The sequence below is a fragment of the Drosophila gunungcola genome, unplaced genomic scaffold, assembly GCF_025200985.1.
Source record: "Drosophila gunungcola strain Sukarami unplaced genomic scaffold, Dgunungcola_SK_2 000022F, whole genome shotgun sequence".
Lineage (NCBI taxonomy): Eukaryota > Metazoa > Arthropoda > Insecta > Diptera > Drosophilidae > Drosophila > Drosophila gunungcola.
Window position 1 is genome coordinate 710,312 of NW_026453202.1, and position 20,647 is coordinate 730,958.

General features: G+C 36.1%; 2 protein-coding genes across 4 annotated transcripts in view; one reads left to right on the top strand and one right to left on the bottom strand.

Annotated features, from left to right (window-relative positions):
* The window catches only part of LOC128263837 (eukaryotic translation initiation factor 4B), a 42,074-nt gene that overhangs the window by 15,945 nt on the left and 5,482 nt on the right, over positions 1-20,647 (bottom strand). Inside the window, exon 3 of one of the 3 annotated variants that reach the window (XR_008268534.1) lies at positions 16,991-17,107. The exons of 1 other annotated variant lie outside the window; for it this stretch is intronic. Coding sequence is in view for 1 of the 2 variants with exons in the window: in XM_052999115.1 (XP_052855075.1) it covers positions 17,062-17,107 (46 nt within the window). In the remaining variant the exon portion in view is untranslated. The remainder of the gene's footprint in view (positions 1-16,990; positions 17,108-20,647) is intronic. One more of the 3 variants, XM_052999115.1, reaches the window with a different exon arrangement.
* LOC128263838 (uncharacterized) lies at positions 5,908-8,283 on the top strand. Its single transcript, XM_052999116.1, has 2 exons — positions 5,908-5,946; positions 6,042-8,283. The coding sequence occupies exon 2, from the start codon at positions 7,233-7,235 to the stop codon at positions 7,905-7,907; it is 675 nt and encodes a 224-aa protein (XP_052855076.1). The 5' UTR covers positions 5,908-5,946; positions 6,042-7,232; the 3' UTR covers positions 7,908-8,283.

Consider the following 20,647-nt stretch of genomic DNA (forward strand, 5'->3'; position numbering starts at 1 on the left):
AATTTTCGGGATGCCGCGATACCAATTTCAAAACAAATAAACTCCTAATGATAATCATTTTTAGGTGTCGCCACTTGCCTACAAATTTACATTTACGCAATGCTAATAACTTCAAAAATAATGACTAGATTTAGAAGTGTTGAATGAGCCGATCGCTAAAGAACTTAAAACGTCTAGAGCTTAGTACCTGGCCTTATTCAGCGTGGACGTGGCCACATTTTCAACTTGCGCTGCGTCGGCATAACTTCCGAGTGAAAACTGGAACAGGCATGATTAACTCCATAGATTTGATTATGTACTCTTAGCTTCCCAAGATGTACATAAAATTTTGTTCTTAGCAGAGCTCCCCAAAACTATCCCCATTTTACTTGTTACCTTACCTTAGGACTTTATGAATAATGGAATCGAAAGACACTCTCAAAGTGATTTTATGTTCAAAGTGTCTTGCTCAGAGACTGAGCTTTTCGGTTTGCTCTGTTTAGGAGCCTGTTTTCCTGAGACTCTTTGCTTTTCAGAATCTTAAAAAACTGTCTTTTGATTTTTAAATTGTTTTAGCTTAGTAAAAAAACGAAAAAAACGAGTTGCCAAGTGAACGTACATTTTTTCCAATTAAGTCAATGTGCAACCTGTGCGGTTTACACCTATCTCGCCGCAACATTACAAATTTAGATTTTTTCATTTTTAGTTCAAAACGGAAACAACAAAGGAACGTTTTTAAACCTTAATGAATATAAATACATTTAGGCTATCATGTTCTTAAGAATTCGCGTTTTTTGCTTATGCTTGTGTTACTATTTAGGACAAATGAGCAACAGTTAAAGTGCTTCATCGTGTGATGTCAATAACCGCGAATTCTTCAGAACATGATGACCGCAATGTACTCGTTATAGACATCTTTAAATGATATTTATTAAATCAAATGAAAAAACCTTGAATGAGAAGATGAGGGTTTATATACTGCATTAAAGACGTTTCATTATTTAAATTTAATCCGAAAATCTAAATTCTTTGTTAGTTGTAAGACTTAATTTCTATAAAAAAACAATATGTATTTATATTTTCTTATTTGAGTTGAAGAAGGGAACAAAATATGAAAAGACACTTAGTTATTCCAATTGAAATTTTATGCTCATGCTCATCTAGTAACGTTACGAAACCCAACACGAAAGAAACAAAAAAAGTGTCTTTGCTTAGACAGGGACTTGAACTCAAAAATTTTCTTCTGTTTTGATCCGAGTCTGACAGGTTAAACAAAAAGGTTGAGCATATCTGGAGAGCTCTGGTTCTTTGTATTGTAATAAAAGTTAATAATCTTTAACCTTTAAAAGTGAAAGTAGCACGGAAGTGCACTTAAATTAACTGCTATATATAACACACCACGGCACAAAAATTATAAGCTGAGCTTGATTATTTTAAAATAAGTCTCATTAAAAATGAACGATAAAATGCCTCAACGACCAAACTCTTGCGCAACCGATTGCCCTGGACCACTAGACAGCGTGCTCTGCAACTATACCTGTGCGATGACCGGCACTGGAACTGCCTGAGCCAATAGGCCCCGGTCAACTGCAGTAGATCTACAAGCGTGGGGGGCACCCAGCCACATACACCTACGAAGGAGCATCAGCGTGCCACGACCGGCTACGCCCAGGTGATGCAATAGAGGGTCTGAAGTGTGCGAATATAATATTAATTTAGAAAATAAAATAAAATACAAATAAAGCAATAATAGGACAGACGTAATAACCAATACAAAGCCACACATAAATGGCACATACATCTCAAATAAAAGAATTGGAAAATATACCCAACATGGGTCTCAAAGATACTCAAGCGGTCGATTCTACGGCAAATGTTATAAATAAAGAATTGTGTGTATAAATAAGTTCGTGCGGTTTTTTTTTTAACGAAAGTTTAAGCTTTATTTTGAAAAATTGGTTAAATTTTAACGCTTCAAATTATATTCATTCTGGCAAATCACCGAGTCCGAGTCGAAAGAAGTCTGAGTCCATCTATTCTTGACTTCATCATAGTTGGAGAAGTGCTGGTCAGCCAGGCCATGAGCCATCGATCGGCTATACTGCGGGTGGGGTAGGACTTCCCATTGAACTGTTTCCAAGTACCTTTTAACGACACGACTGACATGTGGTCGGTGAATTCAAGCTATTCTGCAAGTTCCTCTTGCGTTTGAGATGAGTCTTAATTGAGCAACGTCTCTAATTCCTCGTCCTCAAATTTTGGTGGCGCTGCGGGTCGTTCTTCGTCGTCCAAATCGAAATTGCCTCTTTTGTACATCGCAAACCACTTCTGACACGTTCTTTCAGCTAGACCATGCTCACCATAAACTTCGGCTAAAATAGTTGTAATGAAATTACACACAAAAGCTGACATTTTTAGAACACACAAAAACAATGTTGCTTAATTTTCAGGGGAATTGCAGATACTGAAAAACAAAGCCTAGTAATGACACTCAGTGCTGCAAGATTAAATTACTGCCCACTTAACAAGTAGCGACGTCTGTAATATTTAAAAATCTAATAAAATCACAAAAAGTTGAAATTATGCGTATATGTATTATTTAAATTGTACAAATTGCACATAAACGGTTTTACAAAAAGAAAGGTTAGTCTTATCTTCAAAAAGAAATCTAAAATAAAAAAAAAAGCAAATAACAATTATTAATAAAAGTAAAACAAAATTAAAATATATATATATATATATATTTCTATTTAAACATACAAAAATAAAACTATTACAAAAAAATTTACATAAAAATTTAAAATCAAAATATTTTATAAATTAATCTGACCACACTACAAATTATTGAATAGGTCTATAACAAAGATTCCATTTTAGAGATAGAATTCTACATTTGTCGTACCGAACTAGAGGAAGCTGATCTAGAAAAACAAAAGGCTCCCGAATCAAAGGAGGAAGAAGATCGAATTAATATAGAAAAGACAAAACCTGCTCGATGCAACTATTTTTGCGGTATTAACAATACCAGAAGCACAAGAAGAAGTTATTCAAGACTCTGATTTAGAATCAGTGGAACATAAGCCCACCTTAATGGCAGACGAAACAGTTGCCCAACGGGTATTCATAAAAGATATATCGAAGTGCATCCGGAATTCAATGGTCAGCAGGTTAATCTTTTAAGATTTATAATAGCGCTGAAATTGGTCAGTTTAACAAAAGGACCATTTAAAGAGTTGGCCTTTGAAGTAATGAAAGCAAAAACAAGAAAGAAAGCAAATTTCGGCAAGCCGAAGTTCATACACCCTTGCAGCTATTGTAAAAATTAAATATTATTGAAAACATTAAAATTATTTTTTGCTTGCGTATATGTCTAAAAACCTTGAAGCTATTATGATTTGCAGCTCAATTATTCGATAGTTCCTATGCCAGCTATATGAAATCGTTTTCCGATTTTAATAAAATTAAAAGCGTAATTCTGAAATATTTAACAATTACTAAATGTCGAAAAACTAAAAAAAATAATAAAAAAACAGCAAAGTTTTAATTTTTAATTTTTTTTTTTCCGATTGTTATATGTCATGCTGATCAAGAATATATATTTCGGGGTCGGAAACGTCTACTTCACTGCGTTACAAACTTCGGACCAAAATAATAACACGCTCTGCAAGGGTATAAAAACTAAATATTCTATAAAACTATTATGACCGCTTTATGATATAGCTTTCCGATTTTAGAAAAAAAAAAATAATAAATCCGTAATTCCGAAGTTAATTTAAAAAAATATAACACCGCATATATATTTTTGTTTTATTGAAATTATATACTCTACGTATAAAAACAGCAAAACGGTTTTATGATGAGATTGCCCACATTAAAGTAAATGTATTACATCGAAAAAAGGAGCATATATTTTTTGATAATTTTAAAATATTTGTATAAGTTTTAGTCTATTGTGAAAAAGTTTAAAACAACCTCGAAACACAGAGTGCCATTTTATTAAATAAAACTACACGTTTTTGATAACTTTGCTATTACTTTTTACTTTACTTTACTTCTATTTAAATTTTAAGAATAAGGGAGAGTGGAGTCAAGATACGCATGAGGTAAGTCGACGCCCAGTGAATTTCATTAAGGAAATTACAATATTTCGTTATTCCACCTCTTACACACTTTTTATACAAACATAAAAGGAAGCAAACTTCGGCAAGCCGAAGTTCATATACCCTTGCAGCTATTGCAAAAATTAAATGATGATTTGCAGGTCAATTATTTGACTTCCTATGGCAGCTATATGATATCGTTTTACGATTTTAATAAAATTAAAAGCGTATTTCTGAACTGTCACATAATTAAATAATCAAAAAGAATTTCTAAAAAAAAAAACAAAATAAAAAAGTTAAATTTTTTTTATTTTTTTTTTTTTTAATAATTTTTATGTTTTTATGGGAGCTTTATGTTATAGCACTAACCATACAACATATAGACTGGCCATTTCAAACAACGAATTTGGACACAAACAGATTGAAAGCGGGAGGCCCCCCGTGCTCACAGAAACAAGTAATAAATAATAAAATACATTTTATATTTTTGTAAAGGTAAATGGAACAAAAAAAAAATCCGCATTTTTTTAATGATAATAATTTATTTTAATGATAATAATTTTAGATTTTAATTGTACCAATATCTTGGATTATCGAATTGTTTAAAGACAATTAAAATTACACTGCGAATCATTAAAAAATAAATCAACCAAAGATCACTAAACATAACATTTAAAACAAGTGTCCTAAAAGCCCTCTCCCCTTTAAAAGCAATCGTCGGTAGGGTATGCAGGCACCAACCGCCCGTAAAACATCGACAAGAGCTGATTCAGTTTGAAGTTTTCTCAACCACTGGAGAGCAGTCTGTGTTTTAAGTGACACGACTGCGATATGCACTGTTCCCATCTCAGTAGACTGATTTCTATAAATTCGAATACATACATATATGTAAAACATTTTACTGCTACCACTGATTTGAATTTGTTAACTAAAATAAAATGTATGCTGAAATATTAAAAATATATTATAACATATAATATTCATATTTTTATCATAACCCAATAGTAAATACGCCCATATTCTTAGGGTACCAAGGAAAGTGGCAAAAGACAAAATATTCTTGATGCGCCGAAATGAAATAAACGCACACATGCTCCCGTGTATAAGAATGCATGATCACGCATACATACAAAGAAGAATTCAAGCGCAGGGCAGCCTTCTTCAAAAAGCGCCTATTTGCGACTGAACGACTGAACTCGTGCAATGAGTGCGCGAACATAAAAATGAGAATAAGAATGAGAGAGCAAAAAACCCGAACGCACACGAAGGGCGTTCTGCTGCTGTGGGCACAGGGGGCCCCCGCTTTCAATCTTTTTGTGTCCAAATTCGTTGTATGAAATGACCAGTTTATATGTTGTACGGTTAGTGGTTATAGTCGTCCGATTTTGATGAAATTTAAACCGTAATTCTAAAAAATATTTAATCATTACTGTGGGAGTGAGATTGCATTATTCCCCTAATCCCTCCCATAAAACCCCAGCTTTCGTATGACATGACGCCCTAGACAACGACAGAAGCAGCTAAAACTAAGAATACGTGTAGATGGTCAAAAGAAGCATTCCAAAGGAAGACGAGCCGATGGAAAAGAAGACGACGATCACTACAACGAGATGTGACGACGAGGAGACGAGCAGAGCAACATATCGAGAGGACGAGCGTTAGTTGCTGACGGGATCGAGTTGAGCAAAGACGTGCTCAAGCGAACGACGTTTGACGACGAGACGACGGTTAAATCAAACACAAAGATTCAGATTTCTTACTATGTTAATTAATATTGATAATTAAACTTTTAAATAATAACCTACATAAAAAATAAAAACCCCACTTTTGGGGGGCTCGTCTGGGATGTATCCGAGGAAAGCTGAAGGTGAAAGTGAAAAGTGACTAAAGACGACTGTGAAAATAACATTTATTTTCTAAACTATGGCTTGCCTAAACTATCTGATTTCCCCTAAGCCTCAGAAGATCGATGCCGTTTCGAAATTCAAGACTCCACAGAATCTCAAATAGCTAGAGAGTTTTCTGGGTCTTACCGGATACCTTAGAAAGTTTATCTACAACTATGCTCTTATTTCGAAACCCTTGACTGATCTGACTAAAAATAAAACAAATTTCGTAATTGGTCCAGAAGAAGAGAATGCGATTGAATCCTTAAAAAAATACTTGACTTCCACCCCTGTTTTGGCAATTTACAACCCGAAGCATGACACCGAGGTACATACTGATGCATCAATCGATGGATTTGGCACCGTGCTTTTGCAAAAATCACCAGATGACAGCGAATTTCACCCTGTCTACTTCATGAGTAGAAAAACAACGGTTGCTCAGCGAAAATATTCAAGCTACGAATTAGAGGTGATAGCGATTATCGAGGCCATAACAAAGTTCAGATTGTATCTCCTTGGCATTCCATTTAAGATAATCACAGATTGCAATGCATTAGCGAAGACGCTAGACAAGCAAAACCTGTGCACTAGGGTTGCACGCTGGGTACTTTTGCTCCAAGAGTAACCCTACAAAGTTGAACACCGTTCAGGTTCACGTATGAAGCACGTTGATGCCCTTTCTAGGTACCCAATAATGACGGTCGTTGACGACTCCATTGCCCTTGGTTTCAAGCAAGCGCAAGAAAAAGATGAACACCTGAAAGCGATTATTAAAATCCTAGAAGACTCCAACTCACCATATGAAGACTATTTTCTGAAAGCCGGTGTCCTGTACAAACTTTTCAAGGACTTAGAACTAATTGTAGTTCCCAAGGACATGCAGAAGCAGATCATTGGTAGAGCAAATGACCGAGGACACTTTGCTATTAAAAAAACGAAGGCGCTGATTTGCAACGAGTATTTCATCGAAAACATTGACGAAAAAATACAGAAGTACATTGACTGCTGCATTCCGTGCATTTTGACCAACCGCAAGCGTGGCAAACAGGAGGGCTGGTTACATCCATTGCACAAAGAGGATTTCCCGCTGCATACATATTACATTGATTTCTTAGGTAAACTAGACTCCACAAAAATTGAAAGCACATTCTCGCCGTAATCGACTCCTTTACGAAATTCTGTTGGCTTTACCCTACCAAGTCAGTCACTGCCAGTCATAGCCAAACTACGAGGCCAAAGTTATATATTTGGTAACCCAGCTTGCATTATGTCGGACCGAGGCTCAGCTTTTACCGCGCAAGACTATCTTGAGTATTGCAAAGACGAAGGCATAAAGGTGGTGAAATCAACGACAGGCCTACCACGTGTTAACGGACAAGTGGAAAGACTGAATGCCATCATTATTTCAGTTCTATCCAAACTGAGTGTGGATAATCCCACAAAATGGTACAGACACGTCGATCGAGTTCAACAAGCCATTAACTCCACTTTTTCGAGAAGCATCGACGCCACTCCTTTTGAGGTTCTAATCGGAGTCAAAATGAGAAACAAAGATGACCAGAAGCTTCAAGAAATTATCAACAACGAGTCCACAGCCTTGTTTCAGAACACGCGCAACGACCTTCGACTCAAGGCAAGAAGTCAAATTTTGAAAATCCAAGCCGAAATCAAGAAGACCCACAACTTACGACGTAAACCGGCAAAGACTTATAAGATTGGTGAACTAGTAGCCATAAAACGAACGCAGTTTGGCGGCGGTCTCAAACTAAAACCGAAGTATTTGGGTCCTTACGAAATAACCAAAGTGAAGCACAATAATGCTTATGATGTCCAAAAAGTCGGCATCTCAGATGGACCAAAAATTTCTTCAACCTGTGCAGAGTACCTTAAGCCGTGGCCCACCCTCGAAGACAAAGACGAAACATTCGAGGCGAATGTTTAATCAGAATGGCCGTATGTGGGAGTGAGATTGCATTATTCCCCGAATCCCTCCCATTCGTATGACATGACGCCCTAGACAACGACAGAAGCAACTAAGAAGACGAGTAGAAGGTCACAAGACGCATTCCAAAGGAAAAAGACAACGAGATGTGACGACGATGAGACGAGCAGAGCAACATATCGAGAGGACGAGCGTTAGTTGCTGACGGGATCGAGTTGAGTAAAGAACGACGTGTGACGACGGTTAAATCAAACACAAAGATTCAGATTTCTTACTAGTTAATTAATATTAATAATCAAACTTTTAAATATAAAACCTACTTAATAAATAAAAACCCCACATTACTATATGTCGAAGACCTAAAAAAAAAATTAAAAAACAGCAAAGTAATAATATTTTCATTTATTTCATGTTTCAGTTTCATGCAGATAGCTTTTAAACGTAGAAACGGATGGACAGACGGACATGGCTAGATCGAATCTCCTAGTGATGCTGATCAAGAATATATTTACTTTATAGAGTCGGAAACGTCTCCTTCACTGCGTTGCAAACTTCTGACTGAAATTATAATACCCTCTGCAAGGGTATCCCTTTTAAATACACAATTTTTAAATTGTATTCGTTGAAGTAGTAGCAGGTAGAAGAAATGTACATTAAATTAAGGCGTAATAAGATCAAAAACACTTTTAAACTAAACTTTGATAATGTACACTTCTAACCATATTTATATATATTTTTTTTTTGGCAAATCTTTTATTTTTAACCATATAAAAAAAAACCAAAAAGCGCTTGCTTAAAATAAGTTCCAAGAAAAATTTTTTTTTTGTTTTGTTTCTATAAAATTTGTTCGAAAACAAATCTTTTATTTTTAACCATATAAAAAAAAAACAAAAAGCGCTTGCTTAAAATAATTCCCAAGAAAATATTTTTTTTTTGCTTTGTTTCTATCAAATTTGTTCGAAAACTAGAACAGGGGCGGCGGATTTGCAAACCTCCAACAGGTTAGAATCGAACCGATTCTGAGGTGCCATCAAATAAATAATAAAATAATTTTTAAAATGTCAAATTTGTTACTGTTAACAAAATCTGTTATCTTTCTTAAAACACCAAAGAATAAGGTAAAAATTTAATTTGCACTTTAAGTTATCGCAAAGTACTTTAAAAGAAATAATTTCTGTTCTTGCGGATCTGAATCCGTCAGCCAAATGCTCGGCGAAAAGTTTCCGTGCGGTTTTTGCGGAAGTTAATAGAGAATTAACACAGGGAACTTAAGATCCGTGCAAATCTTTCGGAAGTGTAAATTGGAACAGGTCTGGGAAATTCGAACCCAGTGAATCTTTTGGAAGTGAAAACTGGAACAGGGCTGTATATTCTTAATGTGTATCATTTTGTGTTATGTTGCATACGCCTATTGATGAATCAAACTACTTCCACACTCCACAGTGATGCGTTTCAATATCTGTTTAGGTTCAATCATTCCCAATCAATTTCACTTGTGTGTACAGTTTATAGACAAAACTGTCATTTAAATATGAATATTAGAATTCAATTCTTTCACCACTCCTGGACCTAGGCCACTATAAAAAGGGCTGCTAAGCCAGAAAAGAGGCCTGCAATTCAGCCGCCTTAACCACCAAAGCCACCATTGCACCATGGGCCAAAAATCAAAATTGTTGGCGTAAACTCTAAAAATATAATTAATATTCTGAAATTTTGCAAAAATGGGAGATCAAAGTAGAATTTCGAAAAAAAATTGTTTGCCAGTTTAACCACGTCTTCTTACCGCAAACATACAAACCACATAAAAATCCAAATATGGCGTATTTCTCCAAAAAAAAATTGTCAATAATGGTTATTATAATTATTTAAAAAAAATTTTATTTCCTTTTTGTATAACTTTAAAGGTGACCTTTCTTTGTTTTTTTTTTTATGGATTATTTGTTTTTTACACAAAATTAAAGTCACGTATGCGTAGAATGGGTGTGTAAAAGGATTTTTCGTACGATTTTATTCTCGAACTTATCTCGTGATAACTGGACAAATAAGAATATTCTTGTATAGCTTTAAACGATATTTTCTCGAACACATTTTTTTTTTAATGTCCATAACTTTGTCAATTTTCGCCGAAATCCTGTCAAATTAGGATTATTCTCTAGAAAATCTCACAAATTTTCAGAAATGGTAATCATCTTTTTTCGATTCATCACATCGACTCGATTTTCAATTTTGAATTTCAACAAGATTTACAACAACAATTTACAAAATTTTAATGTATTTAAAAATCATAAACACAGTATTTGGTGTTTAGTTAGTCAGCATTCTCCTATCATTTTTTTTACAAATCTTTTTACGGCGCCTTCTGCGTTTGTTCTCTTTCCAAACATCTACGAGCGCTGAATGAGTAAACTTAAAACAAGTTTAAAAAATATTTATTTTTTTTTAACGGGGGAAAAAAACGGACAATAACTATAATTGTAATTTGTTAATAATTTGTTAAACACATTTTATTAATATTGAAGGCTATTGAAATTAAAATTTAACAGAACATTAGTGCTTTTATTAAAATAACCAAGAATTACACATTTGCAACACATTGGTCATAACAACACAAACACATATAAGTATAGAACAACGTTTAGTAACTATTAATTTACAAACCCTAACCATTATTTTCCATTAACACACTTTTAGTTTTAAATGTTTGGTTTACCTGATATTGGAGTCGCAAGTTTTTAAATTTTCCCTCGCTATTTCGGCTAGGGTATTCCAAAGAAAATGTTACAAAAAGAAAAACAAAATCGAACTAAATTATTTAACAATCAAATCAAAAAAAATTGCATTAAATTATTTAACAAAAAAAATCATTGTTGTCAAAAATTTTGACTTTTTGACCATAGTGTTTTTGTATAGGTATCTTATAAAGAGAGATTTTTAAGCAATTTTCTTTTTGCCAGCCCTAGTTTTTACAGTTAAACCTAGTTTTTTGTCTTGTAAACCTTGTTAATATTTTTAGCTAGGCTTATAATTTAACCATGAATCGGTTTAACACACGAACAAAGGTGGCAAATTATTGAATTTTACTATCAAAATGAGTGCTCGGTTAAGAAAGTTCTATGGGCCGTATTTCTTCAAAGATGATGCGAGTCGTAATGTTACGGTGAATGGGGAGCTATTTCCATGCAATGAGAGCTAATTTTTTTTGCCCAAATTGAAAGAGCTTGGTTTCAACAAGACGTTGCCACATGCCACAGAGCACATGAAACAATGGACCAACTGAGAGGTGCGTTCGGTGAACAGTTTATTTCACGTTTTGGTCCGGTCAATTGGCCGCCTAGATCATGTGATCCGGTCAATTGTAGCATTGGAAGCCAACATTGAAGCTTTCATGAGCGAGATACCGGCAGAAATGTTGGAAAGAGTATGCCAAAATTGGACTAAGCGGATGGAGCATTTAAGGCGAAGTCGCGGCCATAATTTAAATGAAATTATCCCTAACCATTAAATTATATTGAACATACTATCGATTTAAATAAAGATTTCATTAATTTTTCCGAATTTCTTGTTTTTTTTTCTTTTAAAGTAGGAAAGCTCTTAAAAAATCATCCTTTATATATTTTTTTTGGTTATATTTGTGTGAAATAGTGAATTAAGAAAAACAGCTCCACGTAATGCTCGCATATACATAAAAAAATATATTTATATATTTCAAAGCCAGTATCTAGAGCATCTCAACGCTCATCGCCGGATAAAGAAGGTTAAGTTAAGTAACATTTTTAGATATACGGGTAAGAAATTATGACTGGGAGTTGCCGACCCAAATTCTAGAAAAAAGGGGGCCGCAAGGAGGAAAAGGTCCCTATCCCTTAAAATGGCAGAGAAAACGCAACACAGGGTCCGGTAGTACCCTAGTCCAGCGAGTTGGTTGGCGTGGCCTAGTGGAAGGGGAACGGCAGGGGAACCGGGTGCCCGCTTTACGCAGAGTAAACTGTTCGAATACGCAAAACGGCTACCTAGCTGCCACGGCTACATGGATAGGCTAAACGACGATCTTGTGCGGGCTGCGTGGACAAGGTCTGGAAGAGTGCCCAACGAGAGTTCCCCAGAAGAGGATGGCCAAAAAGAGCGATCAATTTCCTGTGCTCCTCGAGAAAAGGCTGGCATCCACGTTGTGCAGAGTAAACTGCTCGAAAGCGCAAGACGGTAACGAACTCCATCAATTAACCCCATGGGAAGCATAGCGAGATGGGCTCAGGAGTTCCAACAGTACCAGATTGAACTACATTAGTCACAGTCGCGAAAATCGATGAGCTCGACTGTTGGTTGCTTTTGATTTTTGTCGCAGTTGCTTTCGATCGTAAGCATAAGTCGCTGGCAGAAGCAAGAGCGACTTTTGACATTTTGTTTCTTCTTCTAGGAACCGGAGGACACCGATCCGTAAAGCGGGGTCAGCTCCCAGACTAGCTCCTAAGACCCGATCGAAGAGGAGGTCTTGGTCATCCCCGACGAAAGACCGTTTCCGCCACCACGTCCACCGCCTGGGACCCCTTCCAGTTTACCATCGCCGCCATTTTTGCCCCGGACACGCCTCATCACGCGCTTCTGCACGACGCGGCAGCGCCACGGCCTGTTCCTCAGCGATTGCACCCAGACGCGCCACGGCCAGTCCTTCGCCGATTGCACCTGGACACACTTCACCAACCCAGCCAGTCCTCTGCCACAGACACCGGGACGCACCTCACCACCGCGCACGGTCTCGACTCTCCACTGCACGTTTGGATCTCCCCGGACCCCGGAAGGATAATCAAAACCGCCCATTCAGCTGATACCATGCGTGCTTTCACCGGGCTTGGACCCTCATCCATACCCAAAACGATCCAACCAGCGGTCCTGGACGGATTCCTGGGATACTCGGCAAGTGCCGCCTATCAGGTGGACGGGCAGAATTCGGAAAGCAGGGCCTCAAGCTATTCCTAGCCGGCGTCGAGGAGGACGATGTACTCCAGGCACCAGGCAAGTGTCCAGATGCTCCTTCTGCCACCAGCATTGGTAAAATTCGTTCAAGGGCAAGACCATCGCCGATTGCGATACCTAGGACACGTGGAAAACAAGTTCAGAGTGACCGTTTCGGGACAGCGAAGGATCAAAGTCTCCGGACTAGCCAGGCCAGCCTAAGCACCTACTTTAGGGAGTCCAAGCATCAGTAAACTTATTTGTAAAAGAACAATATATGATTGAAGAAGGCAAGTGAGCTGTACGATGCGTTTCCGAGCAGTTTACTCTCCTCGTCGTGGAGGCAATGGCCATCCTTTTCTCGAGGAGCTCAGGAAAGGGATCGCTCCTTTTGACAACCCTCTCCTGGGAAACTCTCCCTGGGCACTCGTCCAGTCCTTGCCAGAAGCACGCACCCGGCATAAGATCGTCGTTTAGCCTATCCAGTGAGCCGGGACAGTTCCGCATACTCTGCGCAACACGGATCCCACGATTCCTCTGCCCAATTTAGCGTTAAGAACCTTTCCTCTTTATGACTCCCTTTTCCTAGAAATCGTTTCGGCAACGCCCAGTCCAAACTTCGTTCACGTATATCTACAGAAATCCGTGCCTAAAAATAAAGTTATCTTTACCAAAGGTTGTTTCCGAGAATTTCTAAGAGCATAAGGCCCGTTTACAATGCACCGAGTTTTGGAACTCAAAACCGTGGGGCCGAAAATAATCAATATTTACTATTTTTAAACAAAAATCATGGTCACGGCATACCAGAATACCAAATATTCCAGTATTATATTTATGCATCAGTTTCAATATCCAGTAAAGTTTTTAGAGCTTAAGGGATATTAGTTGTTGTTTAAGTTTAACATAAATTTAAAACAAGAAAGGAAGCAAACTTCGGCAAGCTGAATCATATACCCTTGCAGCTATTGCAAATATTAAATATCATGTTTAAAAACATTGAAGCTATGTACATATAATGATTTGCAGGTCAATTATTTGATAGTTCCAATGGCAGCTAAATGAAATCGTTTTCCGACTTTAATAAAATTAATAGCGTAATTCTGAACTATCAAATTATTAATTAATCAAAATAAATTTCTAAAAAATAAAATACAAAATAAAAAAGTTAAATTTAAAAAAAAAATTTTTTTTTAATATTTTTATTGTTTTTATGGGAGCTGTATGTTACAGGCGTCCGATTTTGATGAAATTTAAACCGTAATTCTGAAATATTTAACCATTACTATATCTCGAAGAACTAAAAAAAAATTTAAAAGTTGCAAAGTTGAAATTTTTTACTATTATTTTTCTGATTGTTCCTATGGGAGCTATATGCTATAGTCGTTCGATCCGGCTCGTTCCGACTTATACACTACCTGCATTAGAAAGACAACTTTTGGGAAAGTTTTATGCAGATAGCTTTAAAACTAAGAGACTAGTTTGCGTAGAAACGGACGGACAGACGGACATGGCTAGATCGACTGTCCTTGTGATGCTGATCAATAATATATATATATACTTTATAGGGTAGGAGATGTCTCCTTCACTGCGATGCAAACTTCTGACTAAAATTATAGTACCCTTTGCAAGGGCATAAATATAACGATAAGGGCACACATGAATACCCGGAGATAAGCCGGGAAACAAATTCGAAACAGCTTTTAAAAAATATCTCTCCATATTCCTTCATTCCAAAAACTTTAAATCCAAGTGGTTGACCTGCGCTTAACAAAACCATGTTGATAAGGTGATATCAGCGAGGAAATCATCTGTTGCAAATGACAAATAATAATAAGCCCAAATGCATTTGGGACTGCAAACAAATTTTAAAATACATCTATAATTTTGGACATTGGACTTCGGTGTGGAATAAAAAAATAATCTTTAAAGTGTGAGGATCCTGCCTAGGAGGCAGGTACGCCACAATTATTATTTTAATTTGTTAGTTTTAAGAGTTTTTAGATACTAGAAAAGGGAAGAAACAAAAAGGGAAGGGAAGGAAGGGAAAAGGGAAGGCGGTCATACACCGATCGAGCATTTACTGTCTTAGCTTGGGACCGCGGAACAGGTCAGACGCTGCACCCTACGGGCGGATATCTCGAAGTTGCCAAAACCATGTGCGCACCGATTATGCGGGTATGACACTACATTGTTCGCCTCGTTCAATGACGAATTCATTGAAGCTCAGAGAAAGAGAACACTATATGGATACTGCTTGAGATTTTTTTGGTAATAATATATTGTGTTCATCCCGCTAATTTCAAAGTGTAAAGGTTTTCAGCTGTTACCTTTAAATGGTACAAAATATTTCGTATACATTTAATCCTCGCTTTTTATTTCGTTTTATCGTTAACTCCAATGAATGAGCAAAATTGTACTTTTTAAATACAATTTTGCTCATTGATGTATCGGTCCCGGTGGTATTTTATCGAATGTTATTTTTGTTGCCCAGTTCAGTCTAGTATTTTACTGTTCGTATTTTATCGAATGTTATTTTTGTTGCCCATTCAGTCTAGTATTTTACTATCGGGTCTCGGGTTCTGTCAATTTTCTGCATTCATTGCTCATTGGAATCGTCATAAGTTTGTCCTGAGCAATGAATGAGTCCATTATAAACACGTTCGCAATAACGCTTGTCCCGGCTGACGCAAGCTCCTATACAGAAAAGAACGACGCATGTGAAATAAAGTTAGGTTACTCCGAAGGTTTCTACAGGTAGAATCATTTCTCGGTCAAGAAGCACGGTGCAGCAGAGCCAGCAGGGACGACAAAGAAAACAGTGTATAAAGAATACAAAAAGTACGAAATTGCGTTCCTGTATCTGTAATTTATCTGTAATTAGTCAGTACCTAACCTTTCCCTCGTAGTATTTGTAATTGCGCGTAGACACCAGTCCCGACTTATCTATCAACCTAGTTTCCTTTTTTTTTTGTAGTATTTGGACCTGCTCGTGGACACCCATCCCAACTGGTCTTTCACCCTAGTTCCCTTTCCTCCATAGTATTTGGCCCTGCGCGTGAACACCCGTCTATCACCCTAGTCCCCTTTCACATCTAGCATTTGGACCTGACCCGACATTTCAGCAATACGGTCAACATCGTTTACTCCTTTTCGACGTAAGTATAAACCTTCGGCGAGACCTGTTGAGCGTAACTCTCTAGTCCGGTGATGCTGTGACTTACCAATTTCTTATAAAAGGACTACTGGATCTGACTGAGATCTGTACCCCGACCAGAGAGCACCCTTACACGAAATAGTTGAAAAAACTGATATTGATGAAACAATTTAAGAATGAACAAAGCCAATTTATCATTAAAATTAGCATCCTTATACCCTTGAAAAAGTATTATAAATTCAGTCAAAAGTTTGCAACGCAGTGAAGGAGACGTCTCCGACCCTTTAAGGTATATATAAAGATCTAGCCATGTCCGCCTGTCCGTCAGTTTCAACGCAAACTAGTCTCTTAAAGCTGTCGGCATGAAACATTCCCAAAAGTTGTCTTTCTATTACAGGTAGTATAAAAGTCGGAACGAGCCGGATCGGACGACTATAGAAAATAGCTCCCATAGGAACAATCGGAAAAAAATAATAAAAAATTATAAGTTTGCTGTTTTTTTTTTAGTTCTTCGAATCAACCCAATTGGGATTGTCTTCTCGTCTCCCTGTTGTCTTCAAAATTGCCGGATTTGAGATTATGCATGTGGGGGCAACTTCTGATTAAACCATCACAAATGTCACTAAGGCATGATTTCTTTAATATGTCAGTCGACGACTGGGAACAGTACATTGAACATGATTAACATTAAATCTCCCATCCTATACGATATCAAAAGATTTATGAGGGAATTCACTCCAATTAGCATCCATATTTAAACCAAATTTTTTTTTATCCAAGCGTTCCTATGGGAGCTTTATGATATAGTATGACTTAAATACTACCTGTATTATAATGGTAAATTTTGCGTTGAAGCTGTGGTCAGGCGGACATGTCTACATCATCGGATATGCCTTCCATTTTGTGTGCAAATTTTACTTATAACCACCCAAATATCACGAAAAGTAAAAATGATTTGTGAAATTTTTCAGCTGTGTACCTGTTTTTCAGATATACCATGCCTTGTGAATTGTAAAAAAAATGTTTCCAATTTTGAATATTTATATGTACCTTTCGAATCGGTCCCGGGGATGTTTTTCCTCACGGTGTTTTTCATCTGAAAAAGAAAAATAATAAAAATATGAACATTAAATTTGTTCAATATCGAATGCTATATACTTTTTTATTCTTTTCAGTACGAAAATAAAATTTTGGTTTTTAAAAATCTTCTTGTGTTTTGATAAATTAAAAAACAATTTAACCAAATGCCGTTGGCTAGATAATAGTCGTCGAAGAGATGCAGTCGTCGAAGAGACTCAAAAACAATAAACAAGAGATCACAAGAGATTTACGTCGGATTCGTTCTAAAAATATACAGATACGTAGTTTGTTTTGTTGCATTCTTGTTGAAAAACTGAAAAGTTTTTTATACATGAGCAAAAAACTGCTCTGGGGACTTTTGTTTAATAAGTACAAGCTTGCGGTACTCCGTGAACTTTTGAGAGAGTTTGATATATCTATACGTTCGACTTTTTTACAAATGAAATACAAGCTTTGTTCGGGTAAACACTATTTACATTAATTCTCCCATCCTGAACGATACCAGAATGTTCATTGAGCGACCTCCCCTACTTCGTTTAGCAGATCCGATTAAAAAAAATGTTTAATTTAACTGTCCAAATGTTCCTATGGGAGCTATATGATATAGTCTTTTGACCCTTCCCGTTCCGACTTGTATACTATTACACAACTGTAGAATACAAAAATATATACGTTATTTGTATTCTTATTCTTTTTATTTTTACTTCAGATGATCCTGCAATAAGTTTTGCTGCTGACGTTTTTTCCAAGGGACTGCCGGAAGTGACGCCGAAATGGGCAAGTTGAAAAAAAGACCCACAACTGCTAACATATTTCCAGCCAAATGAGTATTTGAAACAAAAAAATCAATACGATTTTTGAAGTAGGAAATATTTCATATACTTACGGACTTTGAAATGTATCAAAAATTAGCCCTCTGCCGTAGTTTTGATAGCCTGATTCCATTGCCGCATTTGTGAACTTTTTAAATGTGCCTGATTCCATTGGCGCATTTACATTTAGCTAATGCTACTCCGACACGAGAGTGGCACGAACAGCTGATCTGGGTTTGTTTACTTTTGAATTTTTGGCAAATCCAAAGGAAATTAATTTTAAAAAATAATGAATAGGAGTGAGTTTACTCAACTCTTTAATGCTCAACAGGACATCCATAATACGACCGAGGCATTTGCCAACTTGGACGACAAGGAATCGAAGCTGATGGTGTTGTTTGACGGATTTGCAATGGAGACCACCACCGTATCTAAAAAGGGCAAGGATCCCCGTACATGTGGAAGTTATTTCCTGCCAGAGATCAAGCAGTAATGCATTGTGGAACTGCGAGCAGAATTTGCAGCGTGCGCTCTTGTTATCAGTCATTTTCATACAAAATAGATTTTATACTCGAAAGAAATCCAAAATTGTGCAAACCTTTCATATAGAAAACAGCTGTTGTAGTGGTGGCAGAACAAAATATCGTTAAGCATCGGTATTTTTCGGTATTTTTTCTAAAAACGTTCGGGGCGAATGATTTTTTATCGTATTTATTTTAAATGCTGCATTTAGACTTATGGGATTCCCTGTGTAAATAAATGCGCATTAGGCTTATTTTGTTTTAATGCGCCAATGGAATCCGGCTATAAAATATCAAGTAGGCCAGTCACCAAAAAAATAGATTTATTGTTGTGTCACACTGCACTATGGGAAAGTTGACCAGTTTTTTTTTTGGCATAAATTAATAACTAGGCAAGATATTTTGATGAAGATTTTTTCTAGTGCTCTTCGTATATATCCTTACTATTATTTTTGAAAAGTGGGCGTGTCCTATCCACCGCCGTAATGTTGTTTTTAAAAATTTATTTCTTTTTTCCTTTTTTATCTATATATTTATTACTTTCGATTTCAATATTATAAAAAACATAAATTCAGGGCTCTCTCCCTAATCAGCGCTGTCGAAAGACTCATCTGCAAATTCAGATTCGCATAATAAGAGGTAAATGACTTCTTGTGTTTTTGAATGCGCCTCTTTAAATTGACCGACGAAATTATAATCAGAACAGTTACTAACTCGACTGTCCTTCCTTGCATGCTGTAGTCTGTCGGATTTATAAATCTTGTTTCTTGATTCAGCTGCCTCTTCTCCTAAATAGTAGACTGAAAAAACTGTTTGCTTTAAAATTTGTCTCAAATGAACCAAGATTTTCTTCCATCTATTTCGAATATACTTTTGTAAGCTTCTCCATTTGTCTTATGCTGTTGAATTGATGGCTCTACAGAATGGACTCACCCACTTCCTGAACGAACATTAACATTTTTTTTATAACTTATATTAAAGTTAAATTTTTTATAACAAAAGCTCAATATCGACAATACGTGCTAAATTTTCAAATATTAAGAAATACAAGCAAAAAATATGCAACCTGTAGGTCCTCACATATAGTGCAATCTTATATACTGAATTTCCAGTTCAAATTTGAACGTTTTAGGCTGTTTCATGGGAGAATTGTCAATTTATCAAAATTAAGTCAAATGTAAACACTTGCTGTTCGCTTGCAACAACTGACTTTGAAACCTATTAATATCCGACTGGACTGCCATATTAGAAATTGCATCCTTCACGGATGTACAAAATATGGATAACGCAGCGACCGTTCTTTTCCCTGCGGAGTGCAAACTAATTTTTAATTTGTTCAAGTAAACGTCTGTAAATGTGTGCGACTTTTTCCATGTCTGTCTTAAAGTTTAGTCTCGTTTGCGTGGGAGCTTTTTTTTTTATATGAAGCATTTCAAGTTAAACCTTTTGTTGTAATTGTTTTTTAGTTCTAAGATGCTGACCGATGCTAACTCTGGGGTCCGCACAGTGGTCAGCAAGGTCCGTTTTTTTAATAAAACGTTCATATATATTTGATTTGTGTCCTTCTATTCTAGTCTTTAGTTTTGATTTCTCTCGCCAAAATATGTTGCACATTACGTCACCATCCTCAGCGCATGGAATATTATTTTACATTGTTTTGTAAGGTAATGGTATTTTAGTTTTTGTATTAATGAACATTTTTTTATTGCTAAATTTTGGTCTATGAGTTATTTTAATCTTTGAATAATTGTTATTGTTATTTCTCTTGTCTAGTTCATGCATTTTTTGACTATATAATCAAATTATACTATACATAATTAAAAACAAAAGAAATCCGGTCCACTTTGAAATTTTTTTTTTAAACAACAATTTTTTTAGGTAAGGATTAATTTTAACCAGTTATATTAATAGTAGGGCTATGTTCCTTTTGAAATAATAAAAAACCGTGGTTCTATATTGTCAAAAAGGATCCGAAAGTCATTTAAGTAAAAAAAGGTAAAGTATTGAACATTTTGGGCAATAAATGTATTAATAGCCACATTTGTTTCTGAATTCGAGTTTTTCGAAGTTGAATATCAAATTATTGTATTATTGTAGTCTCAAGTCCAACGAATGATAAATGTATCCTTTCATGACTTTTTAAAATAGAAGGCCATTGACTCCTTACATGTTTACATTATAACTTTCTTATAATTTAAAGAAAATTATTTTTAACAATGATTG